The 20,457-nt window shown below is 34.7% G+C and overlaps 1 protein-coding gene across 1 annotated transcript in view; it reads left to right on the top strand.

The window, feature by feature from the left end:
• Nucleotides 1–20,457, top strand: part of PUS10 (pseudouridine synthase 10) — an 83,134-nt gene that overhangs the window by 50,449 nt on the left and 12,228 nt on the right. The window contains exons 7-14 of the mRNA XM_051975336.1: nt 2,536–2,581; nt 10,879–10,943; nt 12,446–12,531; nt 14,864–14,989; nt 18,617–18,673; nt 19,566–19,642; nt 19,730–19,785; nt 20,260–20,377. Of these exons, the coding sequence (XP_051831296.1) occupies nt 2,536–2,581; nt 10,879–10,943; nt 12,446–12,531; nt 14,864–14,989; nt 18,617–18,673; nt 19,566–19,642; nt 19,730–19,785; nt 20,260–20,377 (631 nt within the window). The remainder of the gene's footprint in view (nt 1–2,535; nt 2,582–10,878; nt 10,944–12,445; nt 12,532–14,863; nt 14,990–18,616; nt 18,674–19,565; nt 19,643–19,729; nt 19,786–20,259; nt 20,378–20,457) is intronic.

The following is a 20,457-nucleotide window of genomic DNA, read 5'->3' as shown; positions in this document are numbered from 1 at the left end:
GCTTTCTGTAGATGGTGGGATTTTAACTGAGACTCGAAGGAAGCCAGTAAGTCAGTTTTTTGTTGTTTAGTTGTTTTTAGGCCTTCATGATCCCATTTGGGGTTTTCCTGGCAGATATACTGGAGTGGTTTGCCATTTCGTACTCTGGCTCATTTTACAGATGAGGAAATGGAGGTAAACAGGGTGAAGTGACTTGTCCAATGTCACACAGCTAGTAAGTGTGTGAAGTCATATTGAACTCAAGCTCTCTGACTTCAGGCCCAGAACTCTATCCACTGATTAATTGTCCAATTCAGAAAACTTATATTAAGCATTTACTAGGTACTATGCTACAAAGAAAAACAAAAGATGGTTCCTGCTCTCAGCTTATAATTTACTGGAAGATGGAATTGAGGAGGAAGAGAATTTTGGGCAAGGGGAACCACCATGAAAATGCCTAGAGTCAGTGTTACCTGAAGAGCAGCAAGGGAGCAGTGACACAGCGTCACTGGAAGGGGGAGTAATGAAGGTGGTGGTGTTGGAGGTTTGTCCTTTGTTCTCAAAGAAGATCATGACCTCAGGAAAGTGATGGGGTGGCTTGCAGATGAGGGAGAGCTCACCAGCCTTGCTCTCTCCCTCTGGAGCTGTCTGGTCCAGTGGCCAGAGATAGATCAAGATGCCTGGAGGTGACCCTGGATTTAGAGGGACAGATTAAGGTATAAGAAAACTGAGGGGAATGTGAACTTGGTGAAGGGTTTTTGTTGCCAAATACAGGGAGCCATTGGCGTTTATTGATTTGGGGATGAGGTGTAACATACTCAGAGCTGTGTTTTTTAGGATGGAATGAGCTTTGGGGGTAGAGCAAAGAATAAAAGAATGGTTATTTAATATGTTTTTGATATTTAATTAGGTTTAATGTTGAACCTGATAGTCCTCCAAAACTCATGCAACTCCTTAGCTGTAAATTTTGGTTGTAACTTCTAGTAAAGGAATTGCTACAACTTGGAGCTCAGCCTAGATACTGGGAGTTGAAGATAATTATAACAATCGTAGCTTATATTTAATAAAACTCTTTATAGGTTATAAGATGATTTGCAAACATATCATTTACTATTTGAGGTAGGAAGTAAAGATACTATTCCCGTTCTAGAGATGAGCAAACCCAGGGCCCAAGGAGATTAAATTATATCTTCATTTTATCAGAGGACTAGAGTGAGTATTTGAGACCAGACCTTTTCTGATTCCACATTCAATACCACTCAGTGTACTCACACACACATACACACACACTCAGTGTACCCTATTGCCCATTGCTTTTGTTTTAAGGCTTCTTTGGTACTCAGTGTTTTCTCTTGAAAACCTTTTTATTGGAATTAACAAGTGAAAAAAATTCCTTGGCTTTAAAGATCCCAGATATACTTAAGGAGTGAAGAAATAAGGTAGGATTTTTTACATTTACCTAATACTACATCATTTCACATTCCTGTTTTTATTTGATTTCACAACACTCTAGTGAAATGGTAGTAATGGTGATAGTAAGCATTGATAAAGCACTTAAAATCCTGAAAAGTTCTTTATAAATATGATATCATTTTATTCTCAGTAATAACTCTGAAAGGGGGGGAGTGTTTATCATCCCCCATTTTACAGACACGGAAATGGGAAGCCAAGAAGTTGTGGCCTGCCCAGGGTCACTCTAACTAGTAAACATCTGGGATCTGATTGGAACTTTGTATTTACTGACTTTAGGGCCAATTCTATATATCCATTTTTCCACCTATCTTGGCAAAGGTAAAATATTATCCTCAACTTATAAAGTAACTCAAAAAGATTGCAATTTATCTTAGATCATATGACTAGTAAGTGGGAAAGCCGGATCTTCTAACTGCTAGTAGAGTTAGGTGGAGAGTTGAGAGCGTGTTCTACTGAGAGTCAGGAAGATCTGAGTTCACATTCTGCACAGACATGCTACAGTGGCTCTGGACCAATCACTTAAACTCTCTTAGCCTCAGTTTCCTCATCTATGAAACAGGAATAATAATAGTACCTACCTAACTTCTAACTGCTGCTACAACTAGACCATGCTGCTTTCCCCTATGCAAATGCTTCTTAAAGTACAAATTTAAATGTAAGATTTAATCTTCCTAAACAAGGGAGAATTGGCAAAACGGGTTAGGAGCGGAATGGCACAGTTCATTGGAGAAATTCTGGATTTTAAATGGGAACAATCTAGTTTAAAATCTTAGCGCTCTCATTTAATAGCTATGTGATCACAGGCAAGTATGTAATCTCAGCCTCATTTTCCTCAACTGTAGAATGAGGATAATAATACATATTTTACTTACTGCACAGGAATTTAAGGAAAGAACTATGTAAACTTGAAAGTGCTATGCATAAATGAGGATAATGTGGATAAATGGGCTGTTATCACGTCATTAGAGTTTTTGCTCCCTCCTAATATTCTGAAGTCAATAGCCAAATTATATAAAATGCACTTGAATTTTATTATCTACAAGTACAGTAATAATGCTTAAAATTAATTTTATTTTGTTTTAGGAGCACCTCATGCCCAGACTGTTTCAAACCAGCCAAAAATAAACAGGTAGAAATTTTCCCTTTTTATTTTTTGGGTGTGGGTTTCTATGAGTGAAAGTTTCACCAATAAAATACGCAACTTATATAGTATTTTAAAGATTTCAAAGCACTTAACATTTATTATCTTACGTGGGGTTTAAAAGGGCCCTTGAAGCAGGTTCTCCAGATATTATCCTTCTGATAGAGATGTCAAAGTGAAAGTCATGGAGTTTTAAGTAACTTGGCCATAGTCTCATAACTGTCATCTCTCATTATCCCCTGTATTTATAAAGTGCTCATCTCAGGGATTCTCTACTCTCAGCTCAGATTTGAGTCTCTGCTTTGCCCTGAACAAGTCACTTGAGTTCCCAAGATTCAGGTTTCATGTCTTGCAAATGGGGATAGTAATGTTTGTATTGCATAGTCACAGAGCTGTGGACAAGTCAGAGAGAGAGACATAGAGAGACACAGAGAGAGAGAGACAGAGAGACAAAGAGAGAAACAGAGAGACAGAGAGAAAGAAAGCGAGCCCACAGCCCTCCTGAGTACAGCCTGAACCACATTAAAATATAGTTGAGAAATATTTAACAAAAACAGAAAAATACAATAGAAAAGATTCTTTTTGGGTGATTTAGTGGTCTTTTCTACTGCCTTGGATCCCAGCTTCTGAAACTGGGACTTGACCCACATGAGGCTACATAACTGAATGTGGGGGTTGTGAAATTAAGATACAGTATCAGTAAATGTTTGATTTGTTTACTTATTTTATATATTTATACCCAGGATCTTGTAGAAATTTCTTGGGCAAAAAGGGATCATGAGTGGGATAAATGTAAGAAGTCTTGCTCTAGAACATAGTCATAATGAGTCCCCATGTCCAAAAAAAAATTATCAACTGATAGCCAGCTTTTGGGTAATTAGTTTGTCCAAACTTAAGTAGATTTATTTGTTGACACATTCCTGAGCCCATATTCAAGACTTAGCAAGATTAGCTTGATAGGACCTATTAGAGCTTCTATGTCCTAGGAGAAGCCAACATCACTTTCATTCTACTCTGAGCCCTAAGAGTAGAACTTTGTTAGAAGATATGAAATACACTTTTGAAAGATATTTGCATTGATTTTTTTTTAAGCCTTTGCTTTTAGCTAAAAAGTTCTAGAATATATATGCCTTATATTTAATGACTTTCTGAGTTGTTCCCTAATGTTAAAATAAGTATTGTAATTTCAGTAATGCTTATGTTACTCATCATGGAAAATAAAATTTGATTCTAATCCAAAAGTTTCATTATCTAGGAATATCCTGGATCATCATAACTGCCACATTTCAAAATTTTATGTAATGCTCATTTTCCAGAAGTTTACAATTTTTTTTATCAAATCTAAAATTAGGTTATTTCACCCAGGACAATCCGAGGTGATAGTCTGATTATGGCTACACTTGAAAAAAGTTTACTTATATAGATTCATACATATCTATATCTATATATCTATATATCTATATATATATAGATATATAGATATATAGATATATATAGATAGATACATAATACAATGAAACCATCTATGCCTATTTTACATTTACTAATTACATATTTTTATGACTCAGACATCTTTTGCAGAAATTATTTTAATGAAAACCATTTTTAATTCATATTCTCTTTACTGTTATTATATACACATCATGAGTCTAGCATCTGTTGGCATTTTAACTAACGAATACTTACCTAGTTTTAGGATCATAGATTTAGAGCTAAATGGGATCTTACTCCCTAATCAAGACCAACCTGTACATTTTAAAACTTAAAACATTGAAGGTTTTAGAATGTCAGTGCAGAAAATATGATTAAATTGTAAAATTTGCCAAATGTTTACTTTTATAATTTGGAGGGCAGAATAGATCTGTTAAATATAATATTCTGTGCATCTAGCTACTTTTTTGTTGCCTTGGATTGAAGCCTCCTCTGACATCAGAGTACAGAGGGACCCTTGCCTGCAAATTTCTAACCAGCTAGAAAGACTTTGCATCTAAATACAATTACTATGTGATGAGATTATTCTAAGGAAGTTTGGAAAAGTTTATAAACTGAATATTAGTCACCTGTCAGGTATTTTGTTTTGATTGCAGCATTTACTAATATGTGAAATGGTTGCCTTCAAAAGAAAAATTATTTCTTTGAAAACATTCATTAGTAAAGTAGAAAAAGAACATTAATGAATTAGTGATATTTAAATGTTTCATTTAAGAAATTGAGAAAAAAAAAGGAAAATAGAAGAAATAAAAGAAGAATGCTTGGAAGAGTTAGAAAAGAAATCAGTAAGACTACAATCATGGTGTTTCCATTCCATTCTGGCCATCATTTTGATTACCTTTCTACCTGAGAATGAGACTCTACACCCTGATGCCATGGTAGCTGTGATAGGCCAGTTTGGGCCTTATATTGCTTGGGCTCCTGGTTTGTACCCACACTTTAGGAACATCTTTAGCTGTTTCCTTCCCAGCCTGCTTTTATTTATTGTCTTCCCAGGTTAGAATGTAAGCTCTTGAGGGCTGGGATTGTTTTGCTTGCTTAAAAGATGGCTTGAAGCTAAATATAAAACAAACCAAAAAAAAAAACAACAACAAAAAACACAAAGATCCTGGCAAATAGAAAAGTAGGCTCAAATTTCATACAGCAACTGCAGCTATGAAATGAAAAAAGACTTGTTCCTTTTAAGGAAAGCTATTATAATCTAGATGGCATATTAAAAGGCAGAGACATTGTCTGCCTGATGAAGGTCCATGTTGTCAAAGCTTTGGTTTTTCTAGTAGTAATGTATAACTTATGTATAGCATAATAATTTCATAAGGAAAGCTTAACACTTCAGCATCACACTTTTGAAATATGATGCTGGACAAGCCTCTTAAACAGTAGAGAGATCATGTTACTCAATATCTAAAGATTAATCCAGACTTCTCATTAGAAGGACAAATACAGATATTAAGGCTCAAATACTTGGGCCCCATAATGACAGGACAAAACTCTTTGGAAAAGACTGATGATGAGAAAGATTGAAGGCAGAAAGTGAAAGAGACAGCAGAAGATGAGGTGGATTGTGTCCCGGAAGCAAGGAGTATGAAGTTGAATAGATTTTTTGAGAAGGCAGTGGAGGGTAGAAGGGCCTGGTGTGCTGTGGTTCATGGAATTCATGAAAAGTTGAATATAAGTGAATGAATGAGCAAAATTTACACTCATGGCACTTAGGAGAATTTCTGGCACAGTGAAAGGGTATACATTATCTAGGAATAGTCAGACTAAAACAATGATTGAAATATATCAATAACTAACAATTATGGATAGGGATTGGACAGCAACTCAATATATGATTTTATGGATATCAGGAGCTTCCACAGTCAACTGGGTTTTATTAAAAACGCTGTATGTGTACTTGGCATTGTGCTAAGTATACATACATAAAAGAAAGTAAACATACTGTCCCTTTCCTAAAGAAGGAGATGGAATACAATAACTATGGACATATATGTAAGATACAGAGTAAGTCAAAGGTAATCTCTGAGAAGGACCTTGAGGAAAAGGAGAGGAGACCTAGAAAAGCCTCCTGCAGTAAGTTTGGATTTGAACTGAGACTAGAAAGAAGCCAAAGTATCCAAAAGACAGGAAGAAAAACATTGTGGGCATAAGGGACAGCCAGTGCAAAGGCATGGGGTATTACACCAATGTAATACCACTTTATTTATTTATTTTATTATAACTTTTTATTGACAGAATATATGCCTGGGTAATTTTTTACAACATTATCCCTTGTACTCACTTCTGTTTCAACTTTTCCCTTCTCTCCCTCCATCCCCTCCCCTAGATGGCAGGCAGTCTTATACATGTTAAATATGTCACAGTGTATTCTAGATACAATATATGTGTGCAGAACCGAACAGTTCTCTTGTTGCACAGGGAGAATTGGATTCAGAAGGTAAAAATAACCTGGGAATAAAAACAAAAATGCAAACAGTTTACACTCATTTCCCAGTGTTTCTTCTTTGGGTGTAGCATCACTATCATCATTGTCCATCATTGATCAGTTGGAACTGAATTAGATCTTCTCTTTATCGAAGATATACATTTCCATCATAATACATCCTCATACGGTATTATTGTTGAAGTGTATAATGATCAGGAGATCTGGTTCTGCTCATTTCACTCAGCATTAGTTCATGTAAGTCTCTCCAAATCTCTCTGTATTCATCCTGCTGGTCATTTCTTACAGAACAATAATATTCGATAACATTCATATACCCCAGTTTACCCAGCCATTCTCCAATTGATGGGCATCCATTCATTTTTCAGTTTCTAGCCACTACAAACAGGGCTGCCACAAACATTTTGGCCCATACAGGTCCTTTCCCTTCTTTAATGTTTCTTTGGCATATAAGCTCAGTAGTAGCACTGCTGGATCAAAGGGTATGCACAGTTTGATAACTTTTGGAGCATAATTCCAGATTGCTCTCCAGAGTGGTTGGATTCATTCACAACTCCAACAAAGCATCAATGTCCCAGTTTTTCCGCATCCCCTCCAACATTCATCATTATTTTTTCCTGTCATCTTAGCCAATCTGACAAGTGTGTAGTGCTATCTCAGAGTTGTCTTAATTCGCATTTCTCTGATCAATAGTGATTTGGAACACTCTTTCATATAAGTGGAAATAGTTTCATTTTCATCATCTGAGAATTGTCTGTTTGTATTCTTTGATCATTTATCAATTGGAGAATGACTTGATTTCTTATAAATTAGAGTCAATTCTCGATATATTTTAGAAATGAGGCCTTTCTGATGCCACTTTTTAAGGCCTTATGATGTCAAAGAACTTTTGTCCTGAGTGTAAAGAGGGTTTGCTGGTTTTTATTGGGAGTAAAGCGGCATCTCAGGGCAAACTTACCCTTTAAAAGGAAGTTACTTTGGCAGCCAAACACAAAACCCTTTTCATTATGATTCACTACCTCCCTTACCAGAAAGATATGACTAAAAGCCATTCCCAATAAATAATAAGTCAAAAGATAAATGGACCTTGTTAACTTTATGAAAGAATGCTTTAAATCACTAATAATAAGAGAAATACAAATCAAAATAAAGTTTTACTTCAAATCAATCAAGATAACAAAAAATAGGAAAAGCCAATGTGAGAGAGCATGGAAAGCTGCTCACACTAGAGTACTATTTATGGAACTATAAGGTGGTCCAACTGTTCCAAAAAGAAATTTGTAATTATATGACTAAAATGATTAAAGAGTCTATACTCTTTGATCCAGAAGTTCTGTTGAAGTTAATGTTAAATAGAAACATTTCATATATACCAAAACATTCATAGCAGCAACTTTTTGTAGTAATATCTGGAATTAAAATAGTCATTGATTGGGTAATGGCTAAATAAGGAGTTGTGCATGAATGTCATGGTATAGCTAATGAATAGAAGTGGTCCAGGACATAGAGGCTTGGACCCGGAGTCAGGAAGACTCATTTTCCTAAGTTAAACTCTGGCCTCTGATACCTTCTAGATGGGTGACCTGGACAAATCACTTAAACCTGTTTGGCTCCATTTCCTCATCTATAAAATGAGTTAGAGTCACTTACAACTATGCCAAGAAAATTGTAAATGAGGTCACAGAGTAAGATGTAACTGAAAAATGGTGAAACAACATGAATGTAAGGGATATAATTTTTTTAAGGAGCTATGACAATGATAGTTGCAGAGAAGCATAGAAAGATTACAGGAAACTGGCATAGAATAAGGAAGATAAAGTCAGAAAAAGTGTTTACAATGACTACAGCAGTATAAATTGAAAGAACAAAACAACTGAAATGTACTGCAAAGATACTACGATTACATTTGGCTCCAAAGAAGAGATGAGAAGACGCTTGGTCCTGATTCTTTGTAGAAGTCAGGAATTATGCATATGGAACACTATACATAATGTCAGACTTGTTTGTTTGCTTTGCTATGTTTGGTTTTACTTCACTGTTTTCCCCTTCTCTTTTTTTATCCTTTATTGTAAAGAATAGGTCTCTGAGAAATACAGATTATATGAAAAAAGGGATAATATCCATGAAAAAAAATTTTTTTAGGGAAAACCTTAACAAAATGGATAATCTGAACTGATCAACAAAGAGGGAAAATCAGATTACCAAAACATTAAATAATAAGTAAAAATAAGTAAAAAAATTAACTAATAAACTTTAAAGGAATTATCAGATGTACTATTTACAGATATATGCCAGCAAAACTGAATATTTAGTGAAATCATAGTTCACTTACAAAAATACAAACTACTTAGTTTTTCAGAATTATCATTTCAGCTCAGTTTTAGAAGATGAATAAACAAGTCATTGCATTGGCTACCAAAGAAAAAACTCTAGTTCATATAGATTACTTGTGAAGTCAATTAAATATTAAATATATAACTTACATAATTTATTTTCAGCAATTAAGAAAATATTCTACAACAGTCTTAGACAAATATAGATATCTAAACTAGAGATGAATAAAGCAGAGTAATAAACTGGACCAGTATTTCTAATGAATTTTGATGTGTTTAAATAAAATATAGCACAGAAGCTACAATCATATATCTAAGAAATTATTCATAAGACCACAGGTTTAGAGTTAGGGATCTTAAAGGCCATAAATTTCAAACTGTCTTCCCTATCATTTTTCATATCAGGAAACTCAAGGTCACTTGTAGCTATCTGAGGCAGGTTTCAAACCTACAAACTGACTGGCTCTCTTGGTCATATTCACTTATAACCAAATTAGAGGTACAAGGATGTTTTACCTTGAATTGTGTTCATTTTTTTAAATATTAAAAATAAGATTAAAAAATTACATGTTTTTGCCAGAAAATGTTTGACAAAATACAACAATAATTTATGCTAACAGCTCTAAAATCATAGGCCTGGCAGGGCAATTTTTCTACAATGATTAAAAGTATATATCTCAAAATAAGAGGTGACATTATTTACAATAGAGAAACATTAAAAGCTTTCCTAGTAAAACATTATCAAGACATTCTGTTGTCATAGTTCTAAAAATGTTGTAAGTAAAAGGTCTTTTTTTTTTTTAAAAGGCACAAAAGCATCCACATCAGTCAAGAGGAGATGGAATTATCCCTATTTGCAAATGGCGTGATTTACTTATAAAACCTTTACTGAGTCTTAAAGTAAAATAATCATGACAATAGCTTTATTATTAAAGTAAGAAGATACAAAATGAATCTAAAAAAGATTTTAACATTTTAAAATAGTAAGATCAGAAGCTAGAAAGAAAAACATAGAAAAAGAAGTCGCATTAAAAAAACACTATAAAACACATCAAATACCTCGGAGTTATCTACTGAGACACTAAGAGTATAAATATAATTATAAATGCTCATTAAAGAAATAACAAATGATTTTAATAATTGCAAAAATAGTTGTTTCTTGTTGTTGGTTCATTTAAATACGATTAAAGAGATGATAACATAATTTAATTTATAGACCATAGAATCATAAAGCTAGAAGGGACCTCAGAGGTCATTTATTTAGTCCAATCCCCAGATTTACAAATGAGGAAAAAGAAAGCCATGTTATGTTATATGATTTGGCCAAGGTTCTCAGACTTCAGAAGCTCCAGACTTTCAAAAGTTATAGAAACTCAAGAGTGGTAATGGACTATTGCACATCCTCTCAGACCAAGTCAGAAATTTTGTCAAACTATTTTCTTTATATTTCTTGGATCCCTTAATAGAATAGTAAGAGAGAGGAAATTAATGTGATATAAAAACAAAGGGCATTAGTAAAACTTTGAAAGGGAACATTTATTGCAGATATTATTTTGTGCAGTATTATTGAATTTTCCATTGTTTTGCTTGGTTTATGACTGCTTTACTCACTTGCACCATAATGGTGGTCATGGGTTTATACCATTTTAGTCTGCTTATCTGTAATGTACATCCATCTACTTCTCCTGCACTAAGAAATCAGCTTAGCAAATATGTATGGTGCCTGAGTCAGACTTGGCAAAAGAATAGTAATAGGCAATTTAATTTTAGTGGAAAGTCTGGTTAGGTAATAAATCTGCCATTTAAGAGGAAAAGTATTTTATTCATGAAAGGAAGTAGAAATTTAGAGATGCATTGTTTGCATACCTGCTTTAATATTCATATGTCTATTGAAACTTTCAGATATTCACCCTTTGTGTGATAAAAATTTACATAATTTCTCCAGTCATACTATATTTTGCCTCAATTTTCATTTTTCACTAATCAGAATTTCACTTTATTTTCATTTTCCTCTGTAGTCTGTATTCACCAGGATGGCAGTTGTGAAAGCTTTGGACAAAATAAAAGATGATGATTTCCGCAAGTATGTATAAGTATAGAGTCCCACAGAAAACAAAGTTTGTTAGAGCTGAAGAGGTTATCTGGTCTAAACTTTCCATTTTATAAAAGAAAAAAAAATGAAGTTACTTTCCCATGGTTAGTATAGTTATTTGGTGGCAGAGACAGTACAAGAAGATCCTTAACTTAGACCTAGAAGGGATCCTTGACTTTGCCCCCTCTTTTACAAATTAGGATGTTGACACAGAGACAGGTGGATAGAGATAGACTTGCCCATGTCACCCAGCTAGTAAGTATTCCTGATCCTGATTTTAGAGGAAAATGAAATCCAAAAAGGATAAGTGACTTTCCCAAAGTCATATAGCTAATAATGTCCGAGGTTGAATTTAACCCAGCTTCTCCTCATGTTAAAGTCTCCTACTATCTACTTTGCAACCTGTATTATCAAAACCCAGGTTCCTAACTTACATTTTTCTCCCTTATGACAAACAATCTGCTTTTCCTATTATTGTCTAACTCGTTAGTAGAAAAAAAAAAAAGCAATGGAAATTATGTGATCTCCCTTAATTGCTAAAATTTTGTTCAATAAAAATTAAAATTTTTTTTTTACTGGTTTAAAATACGACTATTGCATGAATTTTCTATTTAAATTATCACCACAGTGATCTTTCCAGAAATGGTTATTTTTAATGATACCAATTATTTATTTAATTAATGATAAATGATTAAATTTAAACAGTTCATTTGATTAATTATTTGATTAGTGGACGAGAAAGCTGTAAGTAAAGATTTTTCCAGGATGATTATATTTCAGAATCCAGGGAAGTTTCTTATAAATGAATATTTTCTTTCCATTTAAAAATTTAATGACAAATCATCTGTGTAATCTATAGTTTCCCAGAACCTAAATAATTGCTGATCAAATCAAACTACATGGGGAATCTTTGATATGCTATTTAATATATCTAGAATATTCATTATCTGAAATGGTAAGGATAAATTTCTTCACAGTCTTAACTGGTATCTGAGATCAGGTTTTCTGAGATTACTATGAGAAAAAAAGGAAAGAAGAGAGTAGTCTTCCCCACTTTCTGTCCAGATTGAGTCATTAACGTTATTGGGACCAATCCTTAGGTCTCTGAGGTTGAGGAGGAGGAAAGGAAGAGAATCGGGGTAGAAAATTCTTGTCTCGTTTCCTCTTCAGTCAAAATGGCATCTGATTTAACTATTAGTTCAAGAGCTAGGTAAGGCAAGGCCTTTGCCCAGCTTACAGAGCAGATAAATGATCTTAAAGAGTCTCTACAACTTTATTTTGAACTCCATTAACTGAAAAGGAGTTAATATCTTTACAGACTTAATCTCTTTGCCTTAGTAAATTAGCACTCCAATATGATAAAAATTTATCTTTGTTCATACAACTTCAAAACTTCTGACTCAGAATGTTCTTATTCATCTTAGCTATGTGTTTGAGTCTCTTGCTTTGAAAGTAGTAGTCATGAGTTTTTATTTTGTCCCTTTATTTTTCAGGAAGTTTCCTTGTCCACCAAATTTACCAAAGGCTTTTTGTTCTGCTGTTGAAATTCAGTGTGCTCATGGTGCAGTCTTTATTGCTGGTGAGTATTTGATTTAAAATAAATTTACATTAAGTTTCTGTCCTTGCCAGAAAACACAATTGTCTTCTTAGTCCTTAGGCTTGCTGTTGCCAGATTCTGAATAGCTTTCTAACTCACTTTCAGAGAATTAGAGATGATAGTATCATTGATGTTTTAATGTTCTGTACGCTTTTGAAGCAAACTGATTTAGGTTAATTTTCTTAAGTGACATGAAGTATAAAAAAGTTACAGTGAAGTAATAGTATTTGTGATGGCCATATGAAGTTTTAATGTTGAACATTTAGAATAATATCAAATCAGACAGAAGAGAAAGAATGCAGAAGAGAAGGTAGAAGTAAAAGCTAATTATTTTTCCCCTCATTTTATTAACTCTAGAATGGAAAGTAGTTTTAACTTCTTCCAGAAAAATTTTCTTGTGTATTTATTATTCCCTGAAGTCTAGGAAAATAAAACTGTTAACACCATGAAAACAGAAATTTCATTTTGATTTTATTTTCTTTTTTCTTTTTGGTAAAGAAAGTTGTTGCTATCTAATAACTTAAGAATTTAAAATGAAAATGTGATTACCTTAATACCCAGCTTTGAAGCAATAATAGAGTATCGCAGTCCCACTCTATCTGCTTTTTCATCTGAGTCATATGTCTATTAGTTTTGCTTTTGCTTTTTAAATTAAGGCCAACAAAAAAAACTTAGTCTCTTTACTACTACACAGAGTTTCACTGAAGGTACTGATCAAGAAATAGGACTGATGATTGCTTTTATGGGTTTGGACATTGTTAAATTGTACCTCCGTGTATCCAGTCAATAGATATTTATAATTCAGATAAAACATTGCACTGGGAAGGTTTGACAACAATGTCTTACCCTCAAGTAGCTGCAATATTGTTAGAAAAACTAAACATATGAAATACTTCATGAAAATTTTCTCATTTCTTCGGGTTACCTTGGAAAGATCGACTGACCCCTCTCGGTCTCAGGTTGAGCCATTTAAAGAGCTTTTGAACCCAAGAATGTTGTAATGAGTCCTATTTTTTAGAAAGACTGCTCAAGATTTTGTTGTTGAGTCATTCAGTCATGTCTAACTCTCTGTGACCCCACTTGAGGTTTTCTTGGCAGAAATACTGGAATGATTTGCCATTTCCTTCTCCAGTTCATTTTATTTTATTATTTTATTATAAATTTTTATTTACAAGATATATGCATGGGTAATTTTTCAGCATTGACAATTGCAAAACCTTTTGTTCCAATTTTTCCCCTCCTTCCCCTATCCCCTTCCCCAGATGGCAGGTAGACCAATACATGTTAATTAAATATGTTAAAGTACAAGTTAAATACAATATATGTATATATGTCCATACAGTTATTTTACTGCACAAGAAGAATTGGACTTTGAAATAATGTACAATTAACCTGTGAAGGGAATCAAAAATGCAAGCAGACAAAAATAGAGGGATTGGGAATTCTATGTTGTGGTTCACACTCATTACCTAGAGTTTTTTCGCTGGTGTAGCTGATTCTATTCATTACTGCACTATTGGAACTGATTTGGTTCATCTCATTGTTGAAGATGGCCACATCCATCAGTATTGCTCCTCAGACAATATTGTTGTTGAAGTGTATAAAGATCTCCTGGTCCTGTTCATTTCACTCAGCATCAGTTCATGTAAGTCTCTCCAGGCCTTTCTGAAATCATCCTGCTGGTCATTTCTTACAGAACAATAATATTCATATACCACAATTTATTCAGCCATTCTCCAATTGATGGGCATCCACTCAGTTTCCAGTTTCTGGCTACTACAAAGAGGGCTGCCACAAATATTCTCGCACATACAGGTCCCTTTCCCTTCTTAAGATCTCTTTGGGATATAAGCCCAGTAGTAACACTGTCCAACTCATTTTACAGGCGAGGAACGGAAGCAAACAGGGTTAAGTGACCTGTCTAGGATCACATGTCTAGTAAGTGTGTGAGGCCGGATTTGAATTAAGGAAGACGATTCTTCCTGACACCATGTCTGGCACTCTATATACTGTGCTACTTAGATGCCTACTTGTTGATTGTTATCATAGAGGGCCCAAATTAAGGCAGAGGACTATGCCAATAAAGAAAAAAGACCATCTTCTTTGAATCTTTATTAAAATAGGTTTTTCATTTTCTTACATGTTTATGCTTTGCCTATAAATCTTGATTGTGAATTTCTTTACTGCATATTCCATTATATCTTGTTGTATTTGTAACGCAGTACCTTGAACATAGTACATACTCAGTAAATACTAATTTTATAGTTATTTTGTTATATTTATAAGATTTGTTCCACTTGTTTTTGTTTTGCAGGAAGATATAATAAATACTCTAGAAATTTACCACAAACTCCCTGGATAATTGATGGAGAAAGAAAACTGGAATCCTCTGTGGAAGAATTGATTTCCAATCAGTTATTGACAGTATTTAAAGCTGAGAGTGAGTGTTATAATTTTCCTAATTTAAACTGCATTTATATAAGCAAAAATTATGACTGATGCTACTTTTGGAATCTTAGAACCTGTGTTCAAGTCCTAGTAAGTTAATTTGCTCCTCTGGACCTCAGTTTACTTATCTGTAAAGTGAGAGTGTTAAACTGAGATATTTTGCAATAGATGAATACTTTGATTCTGTAATCCATACATCTTTGGGCTCTGGTACCTTATCTAGTTATGAATTCTTGATGGGAATTGGGAAAAATTATATACCCTAGATGAACTCAGTAAGTCTTGACTTTTGACTGAAGTCGTCTACATAGAAGGAATTAAAAATAGCTTACATTTTTATTTTGAAGAAAGATTTTGTTTTGTTTTTTAAATAACTTCTAGACGATTCATAGGACTTTATTTCAATACAAATGCTATGAGCTGGTTCAGGTATAATAACTGGCAAAGCTTTTACTTTACCTTAACATAGGCCATGTTACTATACAGATTTCTGGTGTGAAAAGGAAGAAATTAAGTCTCTGTAATTAAAGTGCCTTAGAAGAACAGGTTCTATCATATTTATCTTTTTTTACTCTAATTAGACCTGATAGATCAGGAAGTCAAAAGTGTCATATACTGGTGTATTAGCAAGTACTGTGTAGAAAAATATTGCTGGAAAGATTACATCAGCCTTAAGGACAAACTTGACATACTAAGAATTGTTAATTATAAGAATTGAATCATTTTACAGTACTTGCAGATGTTGCTTGTCTCATATCCATCTGTCTGAACAAGTAGAGGCAGCTTAGAGAAATTTAAGACTCTGGATTAGGTTTGGGCAATGCCATCTCACCCTCTGCTGGTTTAATTTTTAGAGAAGCAGTATGTGGGTCATCTGGATTCCTTCCATGACCACTATCCAGTGTTTGGCCCCTTTGGATCTAGGAGCTTTTGATTTTTGGAGCTTCAGGACCCTTGCTGGCATCTGAGAACAAGACGTCAGGGTCTCAGAGGCCCCTGACCTGGAGGGTCCTAGCCTTTGCTGCTCACAACTTCCAATTTTCAGTTCCCAAGGCTTCCAGCATCTCTGCCTCCCAGGGTCTGTGGTTCCCTCCCAGGACTTATAAAAGGAGCCTTGCACTTTGGCTGTCTCTGGACACAAAACCTGGAGGTCACTTGTCATTCTATCCTGTGTTTGATCCTGACTGTCCCATATAATTCCTGTGCTGGTGTCAGTTTTGCTGGCAGACATCCCCTGCCCCTTTTTTGTTGCCCGAGAGCTTCTGGCTGGCGTTTCATGTGACTCCAGGATGAAAGACATCACCCGTAGCCTCCTTGATCCTTTACCTGTTGGCCAAAGGTGTTTCAGTCTGGTGGGATGGGTAGCCAGTGTGGGGAAGGGGAGGCCTGCCTCTATCTGGACAGCCATCTTTGTCAGAAGTCTCCTCTTCCTTCAGTGATTTCGTAATTGATAATCTGGCGGATTCTTCTCAGTTTTCATGCTTGTTGGCCTCTGCATTTGGCCCTGTTGGATGCTTTTCCTTCTGCATGCTTTTTGCTCTCTTAAGTTTCTGGGAGACTGCTCTCTTTGGGTTCTTTTGCTACCTGTCTGACCATTCTTTTTCATGGTCCTCTGTTGGTCAGTGTCCTGTCACAAAGCTCTGTCCTGAATTCACTGTTTTTTCTATTTGCACCTTCACTCAGTGACTTGGTCAATTCCTATGGCTTCCTTTATCATCTGTGAGCAGAAGTCTCCCAGCTCCATATACCCAGCACTAGTCTCTTTCCTGAAAGCCATTCCTTCCTCACTTATAACTTATTCCATGTTTCAGATCAACATCTCAAAATTGTCATCCAAAAGAGATCCTATTCCCTTTCTCCCCAAACCCACTCCACCTGAGGGAGCCACTGCCTTTGAAGTTTTACAGGCTCCCACCCTCCTCCTCATATCTCTGCACTGCCCCTCCCCCCTTCTGCAGACCTCTTCTATCTTCCTGGAGGCCTTCACCCCTTCCTGCAGACCTCAGCACACTTGGTGATGTTGGGGGCAGGGCCCCCACTCAGCCACAGCAGCAAAAGTAGGCCCTCACAGAATGGCCCAAGTGGGGCTTGGACTTTTTTGCCCTAGTACTGAAGAAGCACTGTTGGACTCACAGGCAACCCTTCAGATCTGAGCATTTTGGTAATCCACCCATTATTACCCTTTTGGTTAACATGCGCCCACCACTTTTTTCCTTAATACTTTAATCAGTTATCTCACATTTTAAAAGAGGCAGTTGCTCTGTGCTAGCTGAGTGCCAAGTGCTAAGGACAAAGAGTGGCCAAGAACAAACAGTGGCCACTCTCATAGTCTAATCTCCCCATATTTCCTTCCCCTGGGAGCTCTGGAATTCCTTTTTGTATAGTTATGAGGAATTGAAATAAAGCTCTAGAGCAGAATATGCTTTTTTCTATGAGAAAAATCTGGAAATACACAGTTCTGAATTTTGGGTTGTAAGGAAGCTTGTTTTTGCCTTTAGAGTTATTGATGCATCCTTAAGTAGCTTTGTTTTCTTCTTGCAGTTTTTTCCTAACATAAATATTTGGCATTCTTGGTGAGGTTTTTCCTTGATAAATTGGATTATAACAAAACATGAAATTGCTTCTCATTTGTCTTAAGTATGCATGGATTATAATTTTCACCCCTAACAGGAACAAAAATAGATAATCTTTTCTTTAACCTTTAGTTTGAACTTTTTAAGCTCTCAGCCTTCAGGATGATTTTATGCTTTACTGAAAGCAGAGTATATGTGTGTGTGTGAGAGAGAGAAAGAGATACAGAGAGGTGTAGAGATTTAATATAGTAACTATGTGCTAGGCACTGTTCTAAACATTGTACAAATATTCAGTCCTCAGAACAGCTCTGCCAGACAGATGTTGTTACTATTCCCATGTTTCACTTGAAGAAACTAAGGCAAACAACTTAAATGATTTGCCTAGGTTTACAATGATAGTAAGTACCTGAGGCTAATATTTGAACTCGGGAATTCCTGACTCAAGGCCTGACACTTTACCCAGACTACTATCTGTGAATATCTCAAAGAGTGTTCTTAAATTTTGCTTTGAGAATAATGGAAGGAGTGAATTGTTTTATGAGTTGATTATATACCCACTAGCCCCAATGGTCTTTCTGATCTTCTTGGTTGCTTCCTTTCCTTCATGGAGTATTGCCTAGGTACCTAGCTCCCCAAATAGCAAGATGCAAAATCAGAGTTTTTCCTTTCTCTAATTTCAGCTGAAATGTTAAAAGTCCCCAAAAGTCACATTGAAAAACAGAGCTAACATCTTTAAGATGATGCCATTAAGACTTTTAGGTCTTAGTCTGTTTTCTGAAATATTTTTTTCACTATTTAATATTGAAAATAATTAAACAAGATGACAAGCTTCTTTTTTCTTTCAACTAATTTTCAACTAAAATAAAAGAGGGAAAGCCTGTTCAAATGTAAAATAGGAATAATATTTATCTAAACTGCTTTTGTAAACCTTAAACTGTTAATTGTTATAATAATAATATAAAATTATATATGTAATAACAGTTTGGAAACCAGAGTCTTAAAAAGTCAGGCATCTGTGAATTTTTCTCTGACTTTCCCTTCAAAAGGTTTTAACTTTTCATCATCTGGAAGAGAAGATGTGGATGTGAGAACATTAGGAAATGGTAAGAATATCATTAACTCATTTAATTCGTCCTCAAAGATGACTGAGTTAGCCTTTTTTTGGCACATAGAGATGGAAATAATTATTTAAATCTTATACTACCACTGATCTAACACTTTTAAATTATCTCAGCTTTGTCAATTCAGATCAATTTTAATTAACATCCTTTTATAAAATTCTTAACCAGGAGTCTTAATTCTATGAAATATATCTTTATTACTTATTCATTTCATAGAAGGAAAATACTACAGAATTTGGCATACCTTCTATTTGTTTGTTATTGCTTTTGTTCCATTTAGCAAGCATTTCACCAAAACTTGAATACTTTTTGAAAAAATTCTTCTTAAAAACCACAGTATTCCATTACAAATATCCTGTCTTTGATTTTTCTCATCTTACCATTATTGTTTGTCTTTTGTTCTTGAGAAGGAACAATGATATTACAAATGTGATGTGGCTTCTATTTGGGCATAAGAACATAGAAAAGATGATGAAAATTAGTCTTACCAGAACCATTCCCATGGCTCTTGAGTCAGCTTTGGCATTTTTAAAAGATGTTTTCTGAATTGGGATGGATTTGAAAACATAGTTACTTGGGCATTATTGCTCATGGCAAAAATTAGGCTACAGATAGTTAGCTTATTTTAATGTATAATTAGTACAAGCTTATTCAGAGAGCCTTTGGAGCAAGTTAAGAATCCTTTTCACTTTTACTAATCTTTGAATTTTGCCACCAAACAATTTTTTTTTTTCCACAGGCTCTCTGCTTTCTCTAAGCCCACTTCTGTCTCTAACTTTCAGGTCCTTAAAGCTTGGCCTGTTTTTTGCAGCTCCCAGATCTTGCTTTAATTGATATGTTAATTCCAACAGCATGGTTGTTTTTCTGCTCCCAGGAAGGCCCTTTGCAGTTGAACTGGTGAATCCTCGTAGAGTCCAATTCACCTCACAAGATATTAAAGAACTTCAGCAGGTAAATGCATCACTGACATGAAACTAATCATATCTTTGTAGCACTCTAATGGAATTACTTAGATTACTTTGTACTTCCATTTTTCAGAAAATCAACATCTCCTCAGATAAAATCCAAGTACGAGACTTGCAGCTTGTTACCAGGTAAGGGGGTCAAGTCGTTGTAGATGCTTTTTAGAAAAATGTTTTAGTGATGACGAAAAATGCTATCCCTCTCAAGATGATGAACTCTGGGGGCAGATTGAAGCATACTTGTACTTTTTTTTCATTATTTTTGGGTTTTTTTGTGTGTGGAGAGGGTGTTTCCTTTTGCAACATGGCTAATATGGAAATATGTTTTGCATGACTCCATATGCATAAGCAATATCAAATTGTCTTCTCCAGGAGATGGGTATTGATGAGTAGGAGGGAGGGAAAGAATTTGGAACTCAAAATTTTTAAACAGATTGTTAGGAAAAAAAAAACAAACAAACCAAAACTCTTTACATGTAATTGAGAAGTATTTAACAGACTAGATAAAAAATCTAAACAAAAAAAAAAAAAAGAAAAAATGTTTTGGACTGGACTACATTGTATCCTTTATGTGTTGGTAACAGTGTTTTTGTTGATTTTATTTAGAGAAGCAATAGGACATATGAAAGAAGGTGAAGAAGAAAAGACTAAGACTTATAATGCCTTAGTCTGGACAGATAAAGCAATACAGAAGAAGGACATTGAATTCCTAGATGATTTAAAGGTACTTTATTCTTATTTTTCCCCTTATTTTAATTTATAGTTATATTTTATTTAAATTTATATTTATTTATATTTAAACAT

This window comes from Antechinus flavipes, chromosome 2, assembly GCF_016432865.1.
Source record: "Antechinus flavipes isolate AdamAnt ecotype Samford, QLD, Australia chromosome 2, AdamAnt_v2, whole genome shotgun sequence".
Classification (NCBI taxonomy): domain Eukaryota; kingdom Metazoa; phylum Chordata; class Mammalia; order Dasyuromorphia; family Dasyuridae; genus Antechinus; species Antechinus flavipes.
The sequence above is the reverse complement of the archived record's forward strand: the minus strand, read 5'-3'. Positions and strand labels throughout refer to the sequence as shown.